General features: G+C 37.8%; 1 protein-coding gene across 2 annotated transcripts in view; it reads left to right on the forward strand.

Moving 5' to 3' along the window:
- Positions 1-22,636, forward strand: part of PLCL1 (phospholipase C like 1 (inactive)) — a 343,861-nt gene that overhangs the window by 267,906 nt on the left and 53,319 nt on the right. For both annotated transcript variants that reach the window (XR_006220873.1, XM_007094729.2), the window contains exons 4-5: positions 11,272-11,347; positions 13,431-13,540. Coding sequence is in view for 1 of the 2 variants with exons in the window: in XM_007094729.2 (XP_007094791.2) it covers positions 11,272-11,347; positions 13,431-13,540 (186 nt within the window). In the remaining variant the exon portion in view is untranslated. The remainder of the gene's footprint in view (positions 1-11,271; positions 11,348-13,430; positions 13,541-22,636) is intronic.

Raw genomic sequence — 22,636 nt, forward strand, 5'->3', positions numbered from 1 at the left:
CTGCAAAAGATACCACATTGCCAATCATCCTCAGTTCCTCTAAATCATTTCGAATGCTTTCTCTCTGTTAACTCCAATAAGGTCTTTTAATTTATAATTCAATATTAATGAGATCCACTGCTTTTTTTCCTCATGTTTTTCTCATGTGTCCATTTTCTTTTTTTTCTTTTTTGAGGGAGAGAACGAGAAAGAGAGAGAGAGGGAGAGAGAGAGAGAGAGAGAGAGAGAGAGAGAGAGAGAGAGAGAACATCTTAAGCAGGCTCCATGCTCAGTGTAGAGCCTGATGTGGGGCTTGGGATCATGACCTGAGCCAAATTCAAGAGTCTGATGCTTAACCCACTGAGCCACCCAGGTGCCCCATGTATCTATTTTCTTATATTGACTTAGCCAAGGTTCTTACCAGACTCTCTTCTTCTCCTACCTGAATTTTTCAGTAGGTTGACTAGTCCCTCATTTAGTCTCTACCTTTCCCTAATTCAACAATTGGAATAATCATTTCAAATTCTATTTTTGAGCTTTTACTAGACTTGCAAAATCTTTGCCCACCAGTGCTGGCTGTTTTGCCAACCTCATTTCCCATTTCCTTCTGTTTGAACCCTCTCCTTCAGTCAAGCTGATGTATTTCCCACCTCCTTTTTATTTTCCATCCTTTGTATCTCCTTTCTATATCACCTAGAATGCCTTCTTAGCCTTAGTTCCCTCTCCATCAATCTAAGTCCAGCCCTTTGTCCTAACTTCTCACAAAATTGACCTTATTAAGAAAAAAGTCATTTATTGAATTTATTCATAACATTCAGTACATACCAACTATAAAGAACTTTAGTAGATTTTGTACAATACAGAGATGAATAAACAGAGACAGTTATCAGCACAAATAGCTATTTGTAAAGCATGATGGGTCTTTGACTCTTTGACAACAAAAAACAACACTTTCTCTTTCAACATATCATTTTGTATAAGTCATTAAGCTTTTGATTAGTCAACTCAATAAACAGGTCTTAGACACGTTACTGTGCAAGTTGCTGAGGGGGAGAAATGGTATGAATCAAAATTTCTATCCTTGAGAAATAAAAAATCCTGATGAGAAGGCAGGACTTAACGCCTTACAAGGGCAGGAACAGTGGGCTGCCTGGGTGGTTCAGTGGGTTTAGTGTCTGACTTCAGTTCAGGTCATGATTTCACGGTTTTTGAGTTCAGGCCCTGCGTCAGCTCTGTGCTGACAGCTGGGAGCCTGCTTTGGATTCTGTGTCTCCCTCTCTGCCCCTCCCCACTCACACTCTGTCTCTCTCTCTCAAAAGTAAATAAACATTAAAAATATTTGAAAAGGGGGGCAGGAACAGAGACATACAACGTCTACATGGTGGAGCAGATGATGTTTTATGTCCTGAAGTGGATGGAGTCTAAGGAACTTAAGTACTACGATGGACTTTTCACAGTGACTTGTAATACACCCCACTCACATTTCCACTCCATGCCCCACAGAATTTTATTTGCAAAGAATTTTTTTTTGAAAAACGTCTGTCTCTCTAGAATGTTTTTATTTTCACTCACCTCTCCCTTCTCTAAAGAAACCCTAGCCTTTCTGTACAGGGTCTACTCCAGAGCACTGGGGAGGTAATTCAAGGATCTATGGCCCTTGTTACTCATGGGCAACTTATTTGTACATTCTCAGGTTATGATAGAACCTTCGTAAGAAGTAGCAGATACAAATGAGAAGTCCCTATCTGCAACTAATTTCAAAAGAAAAATGCTGTCCAACCTTTATATGATTTTTTTCTTCAGATAGCTGAATTTTTTCTTTTCTAATGTTCTGACCTGTCTACTTTTTCATGAATCATCAAGAAGTATTTGCTTAACATATTTGGGCTTTTTCAGTGTTTTAAATTAATGTGAAAACTTTTAGGTAATTAGTGTTTTGAATACAACATTCAGAGGCGGAATACTTACAGGAGATTGCAACTGAAAAATAAGCCCAAAGTATTCTCTGAAGGTGACTTCTGTGCTGAATTATTTAACATTAACATAAAAGTTAAAACTTTACTATGATAAGAGCAACAGATTTTCTGACGATATAAAAGAAAGCAAAAACAATCTTGAGAACGTGGGTCAATGGTTATTTAATCTTCTACTAAGTCAGTTGGGGGTATGATTTGGAGAGCAGTTGGTTTTGTTAGCATGATCAGGAATCTAGCAAAAAGAACTAATTGCTATCTTTAATTACTCTTGTAATGGAATCAATATGCTGCCAGGTTATCAGTTAAGCCAAACATAATGGGTTGTCAGTGTTATTACAAAGATACATTGAGGCTCAGGAAAGGAAAAAGTTGTGGTATGTCTCTCAATATAGTTTTACTTATTGAAATCAATTTAAATTGAAATTAGGTAAGTCACAGATACTCACCTATCACTCTCTCATTGTGAAATTTGTGTAGAACTTTATATTGGTTTGCTTTTCGAAAAGCTAATTGTGTACTGATAGAATGCAAAAAAAAAAAAAAAAAAAAAAAAAGAGCCTGCTGGTAGGTGCTCAAATAGAGCTGCTTATTTAAAAACAAGGTATCATATGCTCAGTGCATTGAAACTTCTACTTGTGGGTGTAGCAATGTCTTCTGATACATTTTTTGCATATTGGGGGAAGTGTCAACATCTTGAAGGTACATTTCCACTTGGTACCAGCATTCCAAGGACACTGGACCTCAGAGGTGAATCAATAAGCTGTCTGCATCACAGGCTAGATCTCTGTGAAATATTGTGCATGCATCCTCAAAGTGTGCTTTGCATTTCTGAAGACTCAAGTGAAATTCTGGAGATGGTTCACAATGGTTAGTAACCTGACAATTTTTTTATGAATGAACTAAAATTTAAAATTTAATCATAGTGTGAGATAAAAACAAACATTTCTAATGATTATTCAAGATATAGCTGACAACTATATTATGGAAATAGAACATCTGGAGGAAAGAAAAGGTAAAATGATCCCCCTATGCAGACAGCAGCTCCCTGAAGTAGATCTTATCACTGTCATGGATGTGGAGACAAATGTTTGGCCTGCTCCGTGTGAGTTCTCCTGTCCTGTATCATCATGAATGAGGCTTGAAAATGTAACATAGAGTTAATCCCAGGACAGAGAATACTTTGTTGCATACATCAAATGCAGTGGACTTCCAGTAAGCTTGCAAATGTTCTGGCCTTATATGTGTATCTGTTTCACTGAAATTAACAGTCTCAATGAGATTGACTTTGCTTAAAATCAACAGATGCCAATTTATTAACAATCCATTGGATTTAAAACTTTTAAAGAAATTAAAAATTGAAGGAAATTGTGTTCATTCTAGTTGGCAAATGTATATGTAAATATATATTTGATTTTAAAAGGTATCAAGTTTGATAAAATTTAAGTCTTACTTCAAGTTCTTTCTTTCTTTCTTTCTTTCTTTCTTTCTTTCTCTCTTTCTTTTTTAGAGTAAGAGAGCCTGAGCTGGGGAGGTGCAGAGAGAGAGGGATAGAGGGAAATATCCCAAGCAGTCTCCAAACTGTCAGGTCAGAGCCTGATGCAGGGCTCAAACTCACGAACCGGGGCATCGTGATCTGAGCCAAAATGGAGTCAGAGGCTTAACTGACTGAGGAACCCAGACGCCCCTCAGTCTTCTTAAGAGGAGAGAACAAAATAGGTCTAGAGCAGATTGGCATATTCTTAAGTGATTAACTTTCCAAATTTGATAACTCCTTCCTGAAAGAGCAGTAGATGCCACTGAGTATATTTCTCTCTAGGTTTGATAGGAAGAATATCTATGTTGGTTGATGCCTGCTGCAAATTAGACGTGGAAGGAGAAGTAGTCAGGGAAACATGTATTTTTATGATACTTTACTTGGTGAATTTTACTTTATTAACGTTTATCACAAATTTGTACTTGCAGTAGAAATTCTGCACTTTAATATAACATCAGTATCACAAAGCAACTCATAAGCTTAGATCTGCTCCTCATGAGCCTCGGTTCTAGTCTAAACTATTTCATTGACCAGCTGTTTGGTTTTAGGAAAGCCCATGTAGGCTCAATTTTTTCTCTTATAAAATGGTGTTTTCCATGATAGATGGTCCTGAAGGTGACTTGTAAATATAAAGTTCTGTGGTTCTAAGAATTTGAATATACTCAGGAGAAAATTGGAATCTGTGGAAGGTTTATGAGTCATGATATGACAAAAATTGATCTTTTTAGTACCATTCAGTGGTTACATTGACTCTGCAATGATCCCAGGCAATTAAATTCCCTATTTTTAAAAGTTGTTTAAAAATTTATTTTGAAAGAGAGAGAGAGAGAAAGAGAGGGACAGTGTGAGTGGGGGAGGGGCAGAGAGAGGGGATGAGAGAGAATCCCAGGCAGGCTCCACACTGTCAGCTCAGAGCCTGACGTGGGGCTTGAACTCATGAACTGTGGGATCATGACCTGAGCTGAAATCAAGTGTTGGATGCTTAAATGATGGAACTACCCAGGTGCCCCTAAATTCCCTATTGAGAAGAGCTGGAAGCACAGTTTATTCACACAGGTAGGACACTTTGGCCCATCCCTGAGTAAAAGCATTACTATCCCCCTTTGGTAAAATTTTTATTTTATTTTATTATTTATTACTTTCTTAATGTTTATTTTTGAGAGAGAAAGAGAGACAGAGCACTAGTGGGGGAGGGGCAAAGAGAGAGTGAGACGCAGAATCTGAAGCAGGCTCCAGGCTCTGAGCTGTCAGCACAGAGCTCAACATGGGCCTCGAACTCACGAACTGCGAGACCATGACCTGAGCTGAAGTTGGACGCTCAACTAACTGAGCTGCCCAGTTGCCCCTAAAATTTTTATTTTAAATAAATGATTTTGGTCTTAACTGAAAACACACCGCTGATTAGGACACATCTAATGCTTAAAGAAATGCTAATCTCTGTCTGAATAAGTCTTCTATTCTTTTAGATTCAAAGCCATGGTAAGGAAATAAGATCCATGAGGCGATATTCATGTGACAGAACCAAAGAAAAACTCTTTGTATTACTACAACAGACAGAGGCAACTGGGAGCTGAGGCTGAGACCTCCATGTAAATCCAGGATGCTGCCAGATTCTATCAACTGAGTCAACCTACCTTTGGCTGAATAAGTACACTGACTACCCAGCAAGGAGATTCTATGAGGACATGCTTCTCACCTTCTCTCCTTAGCTTTTGCATTTTACATTTCATTTCTGTCAGGATCTGTAGAGACCTAGGAAGGAGATTAAACTCAAATCAACCATTTTCCCTTCTTTACAACTTAGATATAAAGCCAGGGGGAGAGGTTGAAGTTGTTGATTTAAATTTGGTTTGGAATTATTGGTATATTTTGGCCATCTATCTTATTTGTTTTCCCTACAACTACTAACTGAAAGTTGACTGCAGAAAATAGAATAAAATTATTTTTCTAAATATAATGGAAGCTGTTACCATAGAGAAAATGATCAAAAGCTCTTATGAGAAAAGTCCATATGAGCAATGATATTAAGTTCTGGGAATATTGATGATGAGTATTTTCAGGGTAATAGTTAGGACTTTTATTACTAAAGGATTTCAGGTTATCCTGTAGGAATCTCACTGAGATATTCTGTGTGGAAAATTAAATCACACTTGACTATCTCACTACAAAGTGATCTGTTAGACAATGGGAAATACAAACTTCTTACACTATGGGGTGAACAAATATTTATTTGGGGGATTTTTAAGATAACTTGAATCATAGAGTTTATTGAATGTTTTGGTCCTGGTTTATTTTACCTTAAGTAATAATGTTTAAAAATGTATTTTCTAATACTTGAGTAGTGTATTTTCTATAGGTATAATCCTATTAAAAGGATTATTTGAAGGGGAATTCAGAACATATTGGATTACAGAAAAGTGGAGAAGCCTAGAAAAAAAAGACTAGAGATAAAAAGAGAAATAAGAGTTCAAAAAGACAATTATAGGTTTGAGAAGTGATCAATAATAAATAAAATACTTTCTTGTGTGTAAATGTGTGGGTAATTGATATGTAGAAGAAATAAGGATCACAGAGTTAAATAGGGAAAAGGTGATTCTATAAATGAATTGATGTATCTGGGGATATAAAGGTAAATGAGTAAATGATCTACTAGAATTACAATTTACTGGAGAAATGAAGTGTGAGAGATAATATAAGTAAGCAGTTAATTGTAACTTGATATAGAAAATAAGACATTCTGTAAACAGACTAACAAAATAGAATGTTCTTGGGATTTGGAGGTGAGAGGTGGAGAGGAAGGGAAATCAGGACACCAGTGGAAGAGGGGGGCACTCGAGTGAGTTTTGAGGCTGATGGGATTTTGACCAAGGGAGATGGCTTATTCAGAAGACTTTCCTAATAGAAAGAAATCTGAGGAAGGAGGAATAAGTGGGGTGTGTTTGGAGAAGTGTGAGCCACACCTGGACCTGGGAGAATTGGGAAACCATAGGGGAAGAGGCTGCTGAGGCAAATAAGAAGACTCAAACTTGGAGTTAGAAAATTTTACATCATCTAACAGGCAAAGGAGAAAATAACAAATCTGGGAAGTAGCTAGTGCTATGCTTTTGGACAATGATTCTGGAAGTGATATTTGGAAGGAGTGAGGTGGGAAGGGCCAGAACCTGTCAGTAGCCAAGAGGGATTCAAAGCCATCTTTGAGTGTCTCCAAGGGAGTTTGGGGCGCATTTGGAGAAAATAGGAGATCTACACTTTTTGGCAGGAGTAGAGGTGGGAATGGGGTGAGGCAGGGAAAGTAAAATGGAGGATAACAACATTTGAGCTGCCTCTGGAAGGATAATTAGAATTTGAAAGATGGCCCAGAGAGTGAGAATGAAGGCTTAAACGAGGAGTGTTGTGATAAAGAAGGAAGCAAAGGGATAAAAGTGGCAGGTTAGGCAAGACTTGGTGACTGACAGAATGTGGGAGCTCACCTTCTGGATGTAGTGAGGCAGAGTGTGTTGGTGATCTGAACCTGGGTGTCTGGAAGAGACAGAGAATGCTGGAAATTACAGATACAGCTATCTGATAGTAAGCATCTCCACCTTCTTTGTTCTCTGCAGAGAGCACACTCAAAGGAGTGACTAAATGAGTAAATGAGGGCTTTGGTTATAAAAGTATGGGTATGGGTTAGTAAAGCATCAATGGGCGGTGAGCACCACAGGTATACCAACAGTAGAGAGCTGTCATCACTTGCAGACCTAAAGGAAAAGGGGAAGGAGCCATTCCTGGCACTCAGTAATATGGTACCTGCCAGAACAGGGCCACTTGACAGGAGCTGTGGCCTTGTAGAGAGGAAGCTATGGAGCCACAGTCTGGCAGGGAGGGGATGATCAAGGAGTAACTGCCCTAAACCTCTCTCCTCCCACCTCCTGTCCTGATCCCTTGCCGGTTGGTCCCATTGGCCAATCCTAACAGGAATCAGAGGCAAGGGAGCCTGCTTGATGTTGCCCACAGAGATCAACTTCCCCAGCCCAGAGCATAGCAGAGAGGGGATCTAGAGAGCCGAATAGAGAGGGCCCAGCAACTCCTCAGTAAAAATATTTTGAGAATTTATTCATTCATAAATGATACAAACTCAGTAACATACCAATTCATACAGTGTAAAAGAAATCAAGAATAGAAATCAGCGTTGGATTTTAAAAGTTTTACTTATGAATAATAGAAATAAATCTTTTTGCTCTTCCAGTGTGATTGAATATGTTGATCTGATCCGACTGTCATTGTTCTCACTTGTCAGTGTTGCTGAGAAAGAAATCATGGCGTGAATAGAACCAGGAGCTGCTCTGCCATCTTCACGTTTTTGCTTGTGCTTCTGTAATCTTCATTTTCCTTTCAGGAATGCATATTTGGAAGGCTTAGTTTATCTAGAACAAGAAAATATAAGTGGTACTTACTCTACTACTTTACAGCCATATGTAAGTTGAAATATTCTGGAAGAAACTAATAAATGAGTGCTGTTGTCAGCCCTCACCTAAGGTGGAATTACCTTCTTCGTCTTACCTCAGTTCCCACCTTAGAGATACTTGACCTTGATTTGGCAAGGGGGGCAGGATCAATCTGTAAAGCTTAATTTTCTTGCTATTTTGTGGGTTAAATAAATGTGATTAAAAGTCCTCATTGTTTCTCCTCACACCTCAAAGGATTATCTTGTGCCCCCCGCCCCAGAGTACATGTACCTCCCTACTTTGGAAACCACTGCTATACACCGTTGGAGGTATGAGTCTGGAATTTAGGAGAGAGCTGAGCGTTGAAGATGTTGGCTTTGAAGGGATCTGCATGAATACAAATTTCATAGCTCTAAGCACGGATGGAATTGCTAAGAGGAGAGATAATGATGAAAGGAAACAGTGGAGAGCTTAGGCCAGGCAGCTGGGAGGATTCCTACATGTATGGATATAAACAAGGAGAAAGAGGTAGTACAGAAGTCAGAGAAAGAGCAAAGCATGAAAAGAACCAGGGTCCCAGAAATCAAGGAGGGCTGATCAGAGGTGTCAGCTGCTGAGTTGGGAATGAATGAAGACCAAGGATTGACCAGGTGTGGTTGATTATGAGGCCAAGGTTAAACTTTGAAGGTCTTGGTGGAGTCTTGCATGAGTCAAAACAATGAGTGCAGGCTAATTTTTAAAGGAAGGATTAATGAGGACAACCATTCAAAGGCCAATAGAATATTTATTATTGTTTTTGTTTGCTTACTTTAAAGTAGGAGATGTCGTGTGGAGAAGGGAAAAAGGTGGGAGAGAGGTAGAAATTTTGGAAAAAAAAAAAAAGAAGGAATCATTAGAAACAGATTCCTGAGGGAAGCAGTAGAGATGGGTTTGAAAGTCTAGGTAGAAGGGGTAGCCATGACAAAGAGGATACTTCCTTCTCAGGTTGTTACAAAGAGGCTATGGTGTTTTTGGATGCAGAAATTATATTCCTTTTATACTCAACACTGAGGAGATACTTAGTAAAATACTGCAAAGAAAACTGGCCACAAATTAATAGTTTCTTAAAATCAAAGAATATGTTCTCTACTGAGAGCAAAACCAAGGGAAATGAGTGTAAGATGTCAATCAAGATTTAATAAAGGAAATTATCAATCCTGTTACTTTTTTGAGTTTTTCTTAAAAAGGGCAAATTTGAATCTGGTTGAAATGGATTGATTATGGGCATGCTCACACATTTTTTTTTTCCTGACAGGCTGGGCCAGGTGACTTTGGAAATGCTATATTTTATTCTCAAAAAGATTGCAAGTATTTGAAGGCATGCATTCTCTCCTGGAGTATGGGCAGGGGAGACAAAATCAGAGGGGTGCTATTTTTTTCATGACAATAAGTGGATGCCAGGAAACTGCAATTTTAATTCCAGCTTGATAATTAATTAGTTCTATTTTTTGGACAAGAATCTTAACTTCTATAACTCTTCACTTTCTTTTTTTCTAAAACCAAAATTAAGGGGGTGGCCATGATATCTAAGATTCTTTTGGTCTTAAAATTAAATGATTCTAAAAATGTATATCATATTACCTATTTTGCTTATGGTAAAGTCACAAAATATGTCCATTATTTATGAATGTTTCCCTTGCTTGAATTTCATGAAAATATTTTGTCTACTACTTAACTATTGCAGCATATAACTTTTGAAAGTATAATAAAACTCAATTGATGTTGCATGCATGGATGCTAAGCTTAGAAAATACTGAATCAGATTGCCCTCATATTTAATCTTTTTCTGCTTATCAGTTTCATTCACTTGGAAGCTTTAGTCAGTTAGGCCACTATTAGTCATTTCGTAAATTGTTATTCACTAGCTTTCCACTTCCTTTTGAGAGTTGAAAGAGTTAATGCAGTTAAAATGTTTGACTCAGTCTAGAACTTCTTGGGTATCTATTTTTATGGTTTTGATGGTCAATTTAACTCTCCAAATAAGTTACTTTCAACTACTACTTTAGGCAGAAAATATGAGTAATTGAATTTTGTTTGGTTGAATTAATTATCCTATTTCATTCATGCATTTGAGTAGACTTCCCTGCTAGACTCTGAGCTCCATGAAGCTAGAGATGTGTCTGTTTTTACTCCTTAATGCATCATATCCCATGTACTTACCACAGTGCTTACACATAGTGTCTGCTCAGTAGATATTTCTTAAGTGGATGATATGATTTTACTTCTATGGAGTTGTTAGGCATTACAAATTTGTGATTCAATATTCTTTTCCACTTAAAATTTGTAATCATAAACCACTTTATATTTGTCAGTGATCATACAAGACTAATCTGTTCAACAGCACTTAATTATGAAAGATGTCTTACCCCAGACCTTCATGTCCACTTTGCATTCTGCCTTAAAGTCCCTTCAGAATATTCAGACACACAAAACACAGAATATCCAGATGAGATGGGACAGCATTTATTGGGGGTAGAAGAGTGGCTGGAAATTCAAGAAGTGTTAGTTTGCCTCTTGGTTGCCTTTCTTTAGTCACTTCTTCAAAAGGGCCCCCAGGCCTTGTCATCCTGATCACAACTTCTTTACTGATTATCATCTTCCCCCTTCTTCATGTACAGATTTTTCTTTTCTCCATCTCTCCAATAGTTGCCTTATTTCCCCTACTTCATTCAGTAGATTAATTATTCCTTGGACATTTTTGCTTTCTATCCAAACGTAAAGGTCAGGAACAACCATTTCGGTGTTATTGCCTACAAGCTCTGTTGAATAATTGGTGTCTCTGAAATCTGACCCACTCCTCATTCTTGCCAGTGGAGCTGGAGCCCTTTTAGAGGGAGGACCAGACCTCCACCATTTTGGGGCCACTCAAATCCAAGCTGCTAACTTCACTGATGTGTTTAGTAGTCCTTTAACTCATTACTAGGTGATGCCTTATTCTGATTCTTGTTGCTATTGTTCCAGTACCATTTGCCTTATTGTTGCAGTTACATTTGGAGTGAGGCGATGGAATAGAGGTGCTCCTGAATGTGATCTGGGGCTGAAAGAATGTGTATACATCTATTTAGCAATTACTTATTTGGCATTCATGATGTGCCAAGCATGTTACGTGACTGAAGCAATTATAAGGTAGGTGCCTCTAGTGGTAGTGCTAGAATGAATGGGGGTTGGAGCACACGTTATCCCTCTGTCTCCTACCTCTTGTGGTCAGGGCCATGGTTCCCCATTACTGCCAGCATCAGGAGAGTCTCTCTGTGTGTTGTCTTTCCAATGAGTCAGTTTAAGGACTGCTAACAACCACCTTTTTTTATTTTTGTGACAGATGATTCAAGAGAGCCGGTTTCTCATAGAAATGGCAGATACAGTCCAGGAAAAGATTGTGCAGTGTCAGAAAGCAGGTAATCCCCCCCAACTCCTGCCCCATTTCATTTAGAAACTTAATGATAATTCTTGGTAGATTTTTCAAGTTTCCATTTTTACTCTTAAAATTCAAATATTTTATGCCATAGTTTAGCTATAAATTTGAGTTAAACTTAAGTCTTTGTTTAGTACAGAAGAAGTCTTGGTGACAGTAGGTGGGTTGTATGGACATAGGGGGGTAATGTCTGAAGATGTCTAGAGAGGTGAGGGGTTCTGAATCTACTTTTGTGGTTTTTACTACACATTGCTCCTTAAGAACCACCTCATTTTTACAATTTGAACCATAATCCTATTAATCTTCTAGGCTTTGGCCTCATTTATTAGTCATCCTTTTAAATTTATTCTTTCTTTAAGGATAGGATGGATCACATCTCTGTGAGGGTACCCCTTTGTTGATTTATATTCACCTTCATCCATACTCTATACTTTCGTCTTTCTTGGATTTATATTCTCCTTGATTCCAACGCACAATAATTAGGATGAAGGAGATGACAATAATGACAATTGCTTGATATATTGGCATATGATATACTGTGCAAATACACTATGTTGCTTAGTCCTTATAACAACTCTACAAGGTAATCACCATTATATCCAATTTGTAGATGAACCATCTGAGATTCTGAGAGATTGAGTGAATCACCCAAGATGCCTATTAACACAAGGTAGAGCTGACCTTTGAACCCAGACCAGACTTTAAAAATGGTGCTCTTTGCTGACTTGGTCCACAGACTTAACTGTTTCTGTTGACAAAAAGCACAGAAATAATCCCACGTACTTATATAATGCTCCTATATGTGAGGCAGTACTTTGAGAGCCTTATATGTGTTGACTCATTGAATCTTCACCACCATCCCTTGAGGTAAACACTCTTGTTATCACCATCTCACCAGTGAGGAAACTGGATCACAGAGAGGACTTGTTCATGCTTATGTAGCTAGTAAAGTGGTAGAGCCAGAGGGTAAGCCCGGCTCCACAATCATGCTCTTACCATGTGCTATATTTGTGATGTTAACACTAAGAAGGTTAATGTGGTTTTGGGCTACGTTAATAAAAGTAGAGTAATTAGAATAAAAAGGGTGGTGGGCTACTTCAGCCTTGTGGGCTGCTACCCTACTTTGTGTGGGCTGCTTCAAGCCCACTTTGAATATGATGTTCCTACAAGCTCTTCTGGATGCAATGCAATATGCAATATGCAATCTTCCTGGATGTCATATTTAAAGAAGAGACATTATTAGTAAAGCTGAACCATGCTAGAATGTTCAATCTGGAGGAGAGAAGACTCCAGTGGACTTTATCTAACATCTTTCTTCAAATATTTAAAGGGCTGCACAGTGGAAAAGAGGTTGGACCTAGCAGGTCTGGATCTAGCTAGCACCAAGGTTCCAGGGAGAGAGACTTTGGCTTGACATAAGGTATAGCTTTCCAAAGATGGCATAAGCTGTCCAGAAGAAAGTGTGATTCCCATCTCTGAGGATACTGATATCTTTTATAGTATTCAAGCTTCTTAAGAAATAGTTGAGCTAAACATAATTTTAAGGTCATTCTCAAATATGAAACATTTAGGTATTTCCAGGAACTCTATTTACAAAACATGTTTTTATTTTTACTCAACATTTGTCGGTTAACCTTGTTATCCACATGGGCTCCGGAATCTACTGTCAATCTATGGAGATGGTTTATAGGGGAAAGTAGAATAAGTTCATCTATCACATATGGTTATCAGTTGCACATTACACTGTTTCATGTAAAAACCAGGTAGAAGACAAACAAGACATATGTACCCTCTTGGAAGAATTTGGTTCTTAACTTCCTTCTTATGTCTTTATCTATGCCTCCTGGCTGTTTCAAAGGTAATTTGGTCTAATGCATCCATTATTGTTAGTTTGCCCCTAAGGACAGCCATTGGTGGGGATGAACAGAATGAGGAGGAACATTCAATTCAGGGATTTCAAAATTATAAGAGAAGGGCAGGCATGGGAAATAATAACATTTTTCATAATAAAATGTTTTTCTGAAATAGCATCATACTAAGAATTCTTACATGTTCTCTTTTCAAAGGGATGGAATTTCACGAGGAACTTCATAATCTAGGGGCGAAAGAAGGCTTGAAAGGAAGAAAACTCAACAAGGCGACTGAGAGTTTTGCCTGGAACATTACAGTATTGAAGGTAAATGAAATTCCCAGGGACCTTCTTTGCCTTTATTATTCTTCTCCTCATGTCTCCAAAGTCTAGAGAAACATCGGTGGTTAAATGCAGTGATTTGAATTTTTAAGTAATATGTGGCCTAAATCACCAGGTTCATGCTCTAAGTGATGGGGAGATTGACATACTTTTTGCCCTAATAGGACAAACGAGGTTTGTGGTGGAGACAGAGGACAGAACGACCTAATTCCACTGCCTGGTGGTTGTGCTTGTGTGTTTTTACTCACATGGACTCTGCTGTTCATGTCAATATAACTGTTCTTGTCTGTGGCAAGAATAATGCCAAATGTTGTGGGAGAAGGATCCAGCACAAGTGATTTGGACGAGCTTTAAACCTCAGAATATCTGGAACCATTTAGGATTATTTTATTTTAAGAACCGTTTCTATAAATATATTTATTTTTGCAAATAGCTTTGGAAGTCAGTTTCTTGAGATTATGATTTGCTCTGCTGAAAATTAATTTTAGGAGTTTGAAGTAAAGATGCCACTTTTCATATTTTCTTATGTGAAAGGACAGATGATTTAGGCAGTTGGAATAATTTATTCCTGACAGTGTGTTGAGAAGAAAATAGCCACAAATGTGATTAATTAAAAAATTAATCATTGCCAATGTATAAAGAACATCTACTATATGTCATATACTGTTTTACAAGCTTTAATAAACTAACATTTTAATATGCACAACAACCCAATACTACTATTATTCTCATTTTAGAGGCGAGAAAACCGAGGCATTAAAAGCTTAGGTATATTACCGAAGGTCACTCCACTAACAAACAATGGAAGTGGAGTTTGAACCCAGGCAGCTTGGTGCCAAAGAGATATGTTTATGAGGAGGTGCCAGGTGAACTGTAAGACATGTTACAAATGTTTCTTAAAAATTCAGTTCACAAATATTTGCTAACCTCCTACTATGTACTGGACTTTATGCTAGGTATTGAGGGTCCATGGAGAGCGAAAGAGGCACAGACCTTGACCTCATGAATTAACAGTCTGGAGGCAGGAGGTGGGATGAGGGAAAATAGGCATCATTTGCTTAATGAGCAGGGAGGAGCTATAGCATTAATATGAAGAGAGACTTATTTTATAATATTAGAAGACAACAATTCAGCGTGAACCCTGACTCAAACACTTTCTGATCAGATATTTATGTGGTCTTGTTAATGTGCCAGTCACTGAGAAAGGGGCTATGGATACAAATATCAGAAGAGTAATACCTGGGCCTCCAGGACTGGTGTACCAAGGGAGACAGACATGTAACCAATAATGGCCATCAATTATTCAGCGCTTAATATGTGACAGGCGCTCACAGCTAAGGTGTGCCCTTGCAGCAACTCTTGCTGACCCTGGTATGCATCTATCCATCTCACAGATGAGGACATTGAGGCTTAGCAAGGTTTAAGCTTCTTGCCTTCATCTAGTAAATGGCAAAGCTGAGATTTCAACTCATGTCTGTGGGTCTATACTACACTGTCCTTCTGCTCCCCATAAAACTCAATCCATGTGACTGAGTCTAGGCAGCCTAGTGCAAGGGTGAGGCAGGCTCTGTGTGCACATTGCCTGATAGCTGTGAGGCTTTAACCAAATTGTATGATCCTTCTGAGGGCTGACAATAATATTAGAGTGACAATAATATATATATTTTGAAAGTTTATTTATTTTGAGAGAGAGCACATGCATGCAAGTTGGGGAAGGGCAGAGAGAGAAAGAAGGAGAGAGAAAATACAAAACAGGTTCCAAGGTGTCAGCTCAGAGCCCAATGTGGGGCTTGATCCCATGAACTGAACCATGAGATCATGACCTGAGCTGAAACCAAGAGTCAGATGCTCAACAAACTGAGCCTCCTACATGCCCCTAGAGTGACAATAATATTAATACTCAGGGTTTTGTGAGAATTAAATGAAGTAATATATACAAAATGTCTAAGTCACAGTGCATAAAACTAGACACTGTATACACACATGTGCATATATAAAGTAATAATAATATACATAGTTATATGTATAATATATATATATGTGTTATGTGTGTGTGTGTGTGTGTGTGTGTGTGTGTGTGTATGTATGTATGCTATTACTTTTGCCACGTGAAGATGACATTGGAGGAACAAGTTTGTTGTTTCTTATTTTATTTAGAAGTCTTTTAATAATTAATTTTTAAATTGAGATTTCTTATTTCTGTATTAATCTGTGACTTAAGCCCATTCACTGTTCTGTGTTTCTTTGGTTTAGTGACAGGGGCTGGTTGCTAGATCGGGCTGGGCAAATACTATACATGCCATTCTAAGACAGATCTTTTGAAACATGACCAATATTCTACTATTGTAGCTAATGTACTAGCTGCTAGCATTTCAGCTTGAGTGCTAGGAACTTAAACAAGAATAGTGAATTTTTCCAAACTTTTAATATTTCCTTTCCTTCATGGTATTTGGTGGGCTTGTTAGTCAGGTGCTCTTTCCACAGTGCTGAACAAATGACCTTCTTGGAGTTTGAATTTTTAGCTGAGGGACAGAGACTAGGCTCTTTTGGAGACTGTTTAGTTCAATGATGGCTCTCTGAGAAGATCCTCCTCTCTAAGACTCTCCCTTTCTTTTTTTCTTTTTAAATGCTTATTTATTTATCTTGAGAGAGAGAGAGAGCGAGAGCGAGAGAGAGAGAGAAAGAGAGAGAGAGGAAGCAGGGGAAGGGCAGAGAGAGAGAAAGAAAATCCCAGCAGTCTCCGTGCTGTCAGTGCAGAGCCCGATGCAGGGCTCAGTCTCCAGAACCACAAGATCATGACCTGAGCAAGTCAAGAGTCAGATGCTTAACTGACTAAGCCACCCAGGCACCCCCCTCCCTTTATTTCTTGTGTCTTGAATGTGAAACTCTTAATTCCTGCTTTGTTCTCCAGCCTTCCTGTTGATTTTCCAAGCTTCTAAAGTCTTCCAATAAATCTCCTTTTTCTTAGTTTTCTAGATTCAGTTTACATTCCTTACAACTGGTTGAATAAGCAGTAACCAAACTTTTGAGACATAAACAGTGAATAGGTAGAATATGGCAGGGCCCGCTATAAAGTTGTGCATTGCCAACAGAAAAAGTTTCCTTACATGCAATTTATATAAGTACTCTCTACTAACTAGAGGAAGGGAGTGGGGATTGATGAATATTGGTTGAATATATGGGTTCGTGAAGCTAAAAATATTTAATTCCAATGTACTTTCCAACAAGTAGGGGAGAAGCTGAAAAAAAATGAGAAATGTACGTCTAGGAAAAAGGTTGTTGGGACCAAGGAGTGGTGGAAAGGAGCATTGGCTTTAAAGTAAATGAGCTGAGACTAAAAAAGTAATTCTTTATGTTTTCTGAAATTCAGTATTACATTGATACGATATTAATAAATGAAGGAGAAGCTAGAGAAAAATTGGCAGAGACAAAGATAAATAGCTCTATAATAAAATGAATATGAATTATACTTAGTGTCTACACTTTCCAAGCCAGAGATGAGGACTTAGGATCCAGCAAGAAAGCTGAAGTCAAGATGGTCCTGGAAACAATCCATGTTTTTTTTTTCCTTCCATTCATATTTTAGTACCATACATGGGTCCAGAGTAGGGAGTTGCTTAGCATATCATTTGCATTTCCCCACACTTTGGCCATATGCCAATAGCCGACTATAATATTTTCCTCCTATCCATTTCTTTCTCTTTCACTGCTGAGCACAGAATCAAATTCTATATATAGCCGTTATATTTATTTGGGGTGATGTGATGATTCATGTCTCAATGACTCAGTCTTCAGTATATTTTCTAGATAATCATTGGACCAAGATAGTTGCATCTTATCCTACCATCAGACATTAAGAGTTACTTCCATCTGTCTTTTCTCCATGCTATCCTTCAGAAATGAGTGTTATTTGTTTATTAACATAATATTAAAATCTTACAATGGAATTTTCCCTGTTCTTTAAGTCTTCCAGAAAGAGATGCTACAATTTCACTGGCTTAGTTAACCTATTGTAGTAAATTGTTATTAATTTTTGAAGTGTTTCACTCATGAGAGTTTTGAAGTTCTTTTGGAAGAGAGATATGAATTTATACTATATGTCTGAGAAAACACAATGTGTTATTATGTGGAATCCATTTAAAGTCTTGGACTCCATCCAGAGTGTCTTGACTCCTCAAGTATAAAAAGAACTTCATTGTAAGGCAGTCACACCTGTAAAACTGAAATTAGAAAGAACCCTTGAGTAGCATTTTAGTGAGCTTTCCCAGTATATATTTTTCTAACTTGGCCTGTTAGGCATTTTAAGGAACTAAATTCAATTATCTTTACATTTTTAAAAGTTTGATGAAAAAATCAATTTTACCAGGCTAGACATGTGTCAAGTAGAAATATATAAAAAATAATATTCAAAAAATATAACTAGTAAACATTTTATTGTAAAGGAAAAATTATGAAGTTAGGTGGTCACTAGAGCTTAAAAAGGAATAAAAATATTAGGAAGTGGCTGACTTCTTATTGTTCATAAATTTCATTGATTACTAGTTGAATGACATGTATTAAATAAATTATGATGAACAATTACTTCATCAATGAGCACTTCTATTAATTGATATGTATTTATACTTTCCCTACATAGATTTACAGCTTGTAATTTAATGCATTCCAGTGTGTGCCACACAAAAAAATCCAGTTGGAGCATCTGGGTGGCTCAGTTGGTTGAGTACCTGACTCTTGATTTCAGCTCAGGTCATGATTTCTCCCAGGGTCATGGGATTGAGCCCGTGTTGGGCTCTGCACTGAGCATGGAGACTGCTTGAGATTTCCTATCTCTCTCTCTCTCTGTCTAAAATAAAAATAAAAAAAACAGTTCTTTTTTATAGATTTATATTCAGTAGGTATGACCAATCTTTTCTGCCTGACTTGTTGGCTTTTTATTATTGTTTAAGCCTTTACTTCTTCTGCTTTTTCTTGGCAACATTTTCATTTTTCTTGGGAAGAGCAGAGGCTGGAGCTTTTCACTTCTCCTTGGGTACTTGTGTTTCTAATGCAGGCAGATTCTCTTATTCAGGCCCCAAATTTCAGGCTGTCACATCTCTGGGAAATATTGCTGAATAAGGGCAATTAAGTGGATGTCAGTGAGGTAATACACTTTCTAACAGAGCCTGCAAAACCACTTGAAGTCTTTGCTCATTGTTGAGAGACAGGAGAAAGGAAATAAGATGATGGGTTATTGAGAAAAGAAGTATGAGAGGTATCCATCTCTGAAAGACTGAATGATAGCAAGAATGGAGTCACCCTCAACCAAATGACCACTTAAAATCATTCTTTGTGACTCTGTATGTGTGTGTGTGTGTGTGTGTATGTGTGTGTGTGTGTATCAAATCAGCCTCTTCTGGTATCCATAGTGACCATATATCCTGGAGGCTTCTCTGAGGTTATATCAAGAAGGGACATGTCCAGTGTCCTCTATGTTGTCTATTGAGAACCTCTCCAATGGTGTTTCTGATAGCTGTTGGCTCTTGTAGTAGAAGCTAGAGAAAGGCTAGCTTTCCTCCTGAGGCAACTCTTTGAGAAAAGAATGACAGTTTATGAAGTCTAGAAACAGACTCCCAGTGACAACGATGCATTAATAATAAACTATTCTTCATATTGATAATACTATCAATTGTTAAATAACCTAAAGCAAAGGAGTCAAGAGTACAGACTCTGAAGCCAGACACTTTCTACCTGTGTGTCCTTGGAAAAACTTCCTTTCATCTCTGTGCTTCTGAGTCAATTGGGATATGCTAGATTGTGCTGTGGTAACAAAAATGTGAAAATCTCAGTGACTTAAAACAATAGCTTGTTTCTTGCCTCTACTGTATGTCCATCACAAGACATACACAGCAAGTATATTTTAGGAACACAGGCTAATAGGAACTGTATCTAATACTTCTACAATCCTAGAGGTAGGGAAAAGCACAAATTGGTTTTAAACACTTCTGCCATATGTTCACTTCTGTCATAGGTCTGCCATATGACACATGGAATCATAGTTTCCTTCTATTTATATTTGAATGGCCAAAACAAGCCACATGGTCAGATCTGAATTCAGTGGAGTGGGGCAAGTGTATACTTCCTCAAGGAAAGGGAACAGATTTTGGTGAATATAATGAGGTTCCTCAATTACACCCACTTCATAGGATTATATGAGGACTAAATTGTAGAGGCCATTTTTAGGCAAACAGCCTTGAGCAATGGAATGTAGAAAGGGCCCACAGTGTTCCCCTGGCTGAATACAGACTGGCCATCAGGTGACCCACCTCAGTATATCCACAGGCCCTAACTGACCAATGGGCTACTTACAACTAGGCACAGCTACCAAAAAAGGGAGAATTCCATATATCGCCATACCTCTTCCTCTTCTCCCTTTAAAACCGAACCCCACCCACTGCCTCTCCTTTGCTGTCCTGCCTGCCATTCCCTTGTGTTGTATTCAATAAACTTCTATCGCCTTTGTTTTGCTTCAGGTGAATCCTTTTACCTTCCGCATCACCAGCTTCCACTCAATCACCATCCCACATTTTGAGGCCCCCATCTGATTTAAACACCCCATTTAAACACCACGTAAGTGAATTAAGATATATAAAGTGGTGTATGGCATATAAAAAGTGCTGTATAATTGTTATTTTTATTATTAGTAATTAGCATTCACTGCTTATAATAAGCAGGTAAGTGATTTTCACACAACATCTTAAGTCATTTTAAGGGTAATGCTGTGAAGTTAGTGGTACTACACCCATTTTGTAGATAAGAAAACTGAGGCTTGAGAGGTTAAGTAACATTCCCATTGGCGTACAGGTACTGAGTGAGGGAGCAAGAATCTAAATCCAGAGCCCATGCTGTCAGCCCACTATGCTATATTGTTGGAATATTAATAGTACCATAATAATGATATATTAACTGAGTGCTTTCTATATATCAAGTATTGTACTAAGTGCTTTATGTCTATTATCTTATAGAGAGTAAGTGTCCTGTCCACATAACATGAGAATTCCAATCACCTTGGCAGTATATTCCCACAGTGCAGAAAGGTACATTGAAAGCGTGTAGCTTTAGACCACCAATTCTCCTTGTTCTGACATTATACTCACCAAGCAACTCTGTTGTCAGTTTGGCTTCCCAGGCATACTTTTCTGGTGGAGACAGAATGGATTGACCAAGTGACAAAACTAGTCCTATCTGCCTGGAGGTCGCATTTGTTTTTGTAAACGTGTCAGTTAACTTCCTTCATTACCAGTGCATCTCCTATGAGTTTGGGTAGCACGTGAATTAGCTCCCCAGATGTAATTGAACACTTGGACAGATACCACTGAAATTAGGAAAGGAAAACAAAATGACAAAAATACCAAAGCAGAGGGCCTGCCCTGGACCCACCCTGAGAACCCAGCCAGCCTCCTCCTGTTTCTCTTGGACCAGGTTACTGTTCACTCGCTTTCAGTCTAGATGTTGCCAGCCTCCACAACTTGATGAGGTAGAGGAAGTGCCTCCAGCAAGAGCTTTGCAAAGGCTATAATCCTATTCATATTCCTTCCTCAGCCCACTCCTCTACACCCTCAACTCTATCTCTCAGATGTTCACTCTGTCCTTTATCACCTAAGCCATTAGAGCAAAAGTCCTGGAATCTTCTTCCTTTGAATAGCAAACCTGAGATGATTTGGAAATGAGAGGTGAAGTCCTTATAGGTAAGGACTCCTCAGGCTTCACTGAGAAGAAAGGAGCCTGACAGGAATATTGAAGAGGCTGTAAGTCATTAATCTTGAGACGTGGACTTACAAAGAGTTTTCAATAAAGCTTTTAATTCTGTTAAGTCTAAGGAAAATATTTTCTAGTAATACATACAAAATAACAAGATTTGGGGCTGTGAGTTCCTGTCTATTTTATCTTAAAATTGATTATCTGAGAGTTTTGACGTATAGGAAGTTGGACATGAGTTTAAAAATCTTCAACTAATATAATTTTTAAACATTAGATTATCTTCTGTGGGGCTAGATTTTCTCACCTAAAGATGGGATCAGGTTTTATGATAGCTAGAGTCCTAGGTCTTCACATTTTATGACTATATATTATTGTCAATCTTTTTCTGTGCTGAACTACATTACATTGCTTAAACACACTGATCCTTTTGTCACTAAACTTATCAATAGTGTAAATCTCTCTACTTATATACCCTCTCTTTTATATCTTACTCCTCCTCCTTTGTTTTATTTTTAACGTATGACACTATGAGACCCTAATTACACTCCATTTCTATTCTTACTTCACAATTTCTCACTATAATCTCTCCCACTGCTATATTTTCCCTTCCTGATTGCGCTTTACAAATAAGATGATCTATTCTTACCATCTTGTTGGGAATTTTTGTTTTCCAAAGTTTTTTTTTTTATTGTGCTAAAATACATAGAACATAAATTTTGCCATCCTAACCATTTTTAAATGAACAGTTCAGTGGTATGAAAATGCATTCATAGTGTTGTGCGACCATCACCAACATCCATCCCGACTCTTTTCTCTTGTAAACCTGAAACTCAGGATCTATTAAACAATAACTCTCCATTCCTCTCCCTCCCCAGCCCCTGACAACCACTGTTTGATTTTATGTTTCTATGATTTTTGACTACTCTAAGTAGTCATATAAGTACCTCATATAATTGTGATCATACACTATTTGTCCTTTTTTGACTGACTTATTTCACTTTGCATAATGTCCTTAAGGTTCAGCGATGTTGTAATAAATTCTTTTATACAGCTAAATAATGTTCTGTTGTATACATTTTGTATGTGTGTTTTACATTTATTTGTATGTTTATTTTTATTTGTTTTATTTTATTTTTATTTTCATTTCAGTATAGTTAACACACAGTGTTGCATTAGTTTCAGGTGTACAATATAATGATTCAATAATTCTATACATTATTCAGTGCTCATCAAGATAAATGTACTCTTTAATCCCCTTTACCTATTTCACCCATCCCACACCCACCTCTCCTAATCATCAGTTTGTTCTCTACAGTTAAGAGTCTGTTTTTTGGTTTGTCTCTT

Source organism: Panthera tigris, chromosome C1, assembly GCF_018350195.1.
Source record: "Panthera tigris isolate Pti1 chromosome C1, P.tigris_Pti1_mat1.1, whole genome shotgun sequence".
Classification (NCBI taxonomy): domain Eukaryota; kingdom Metazoa; phylum Chordata; class Mammalia; order Carnivora; family Felidae; genus Panthera; species Panthera tigris.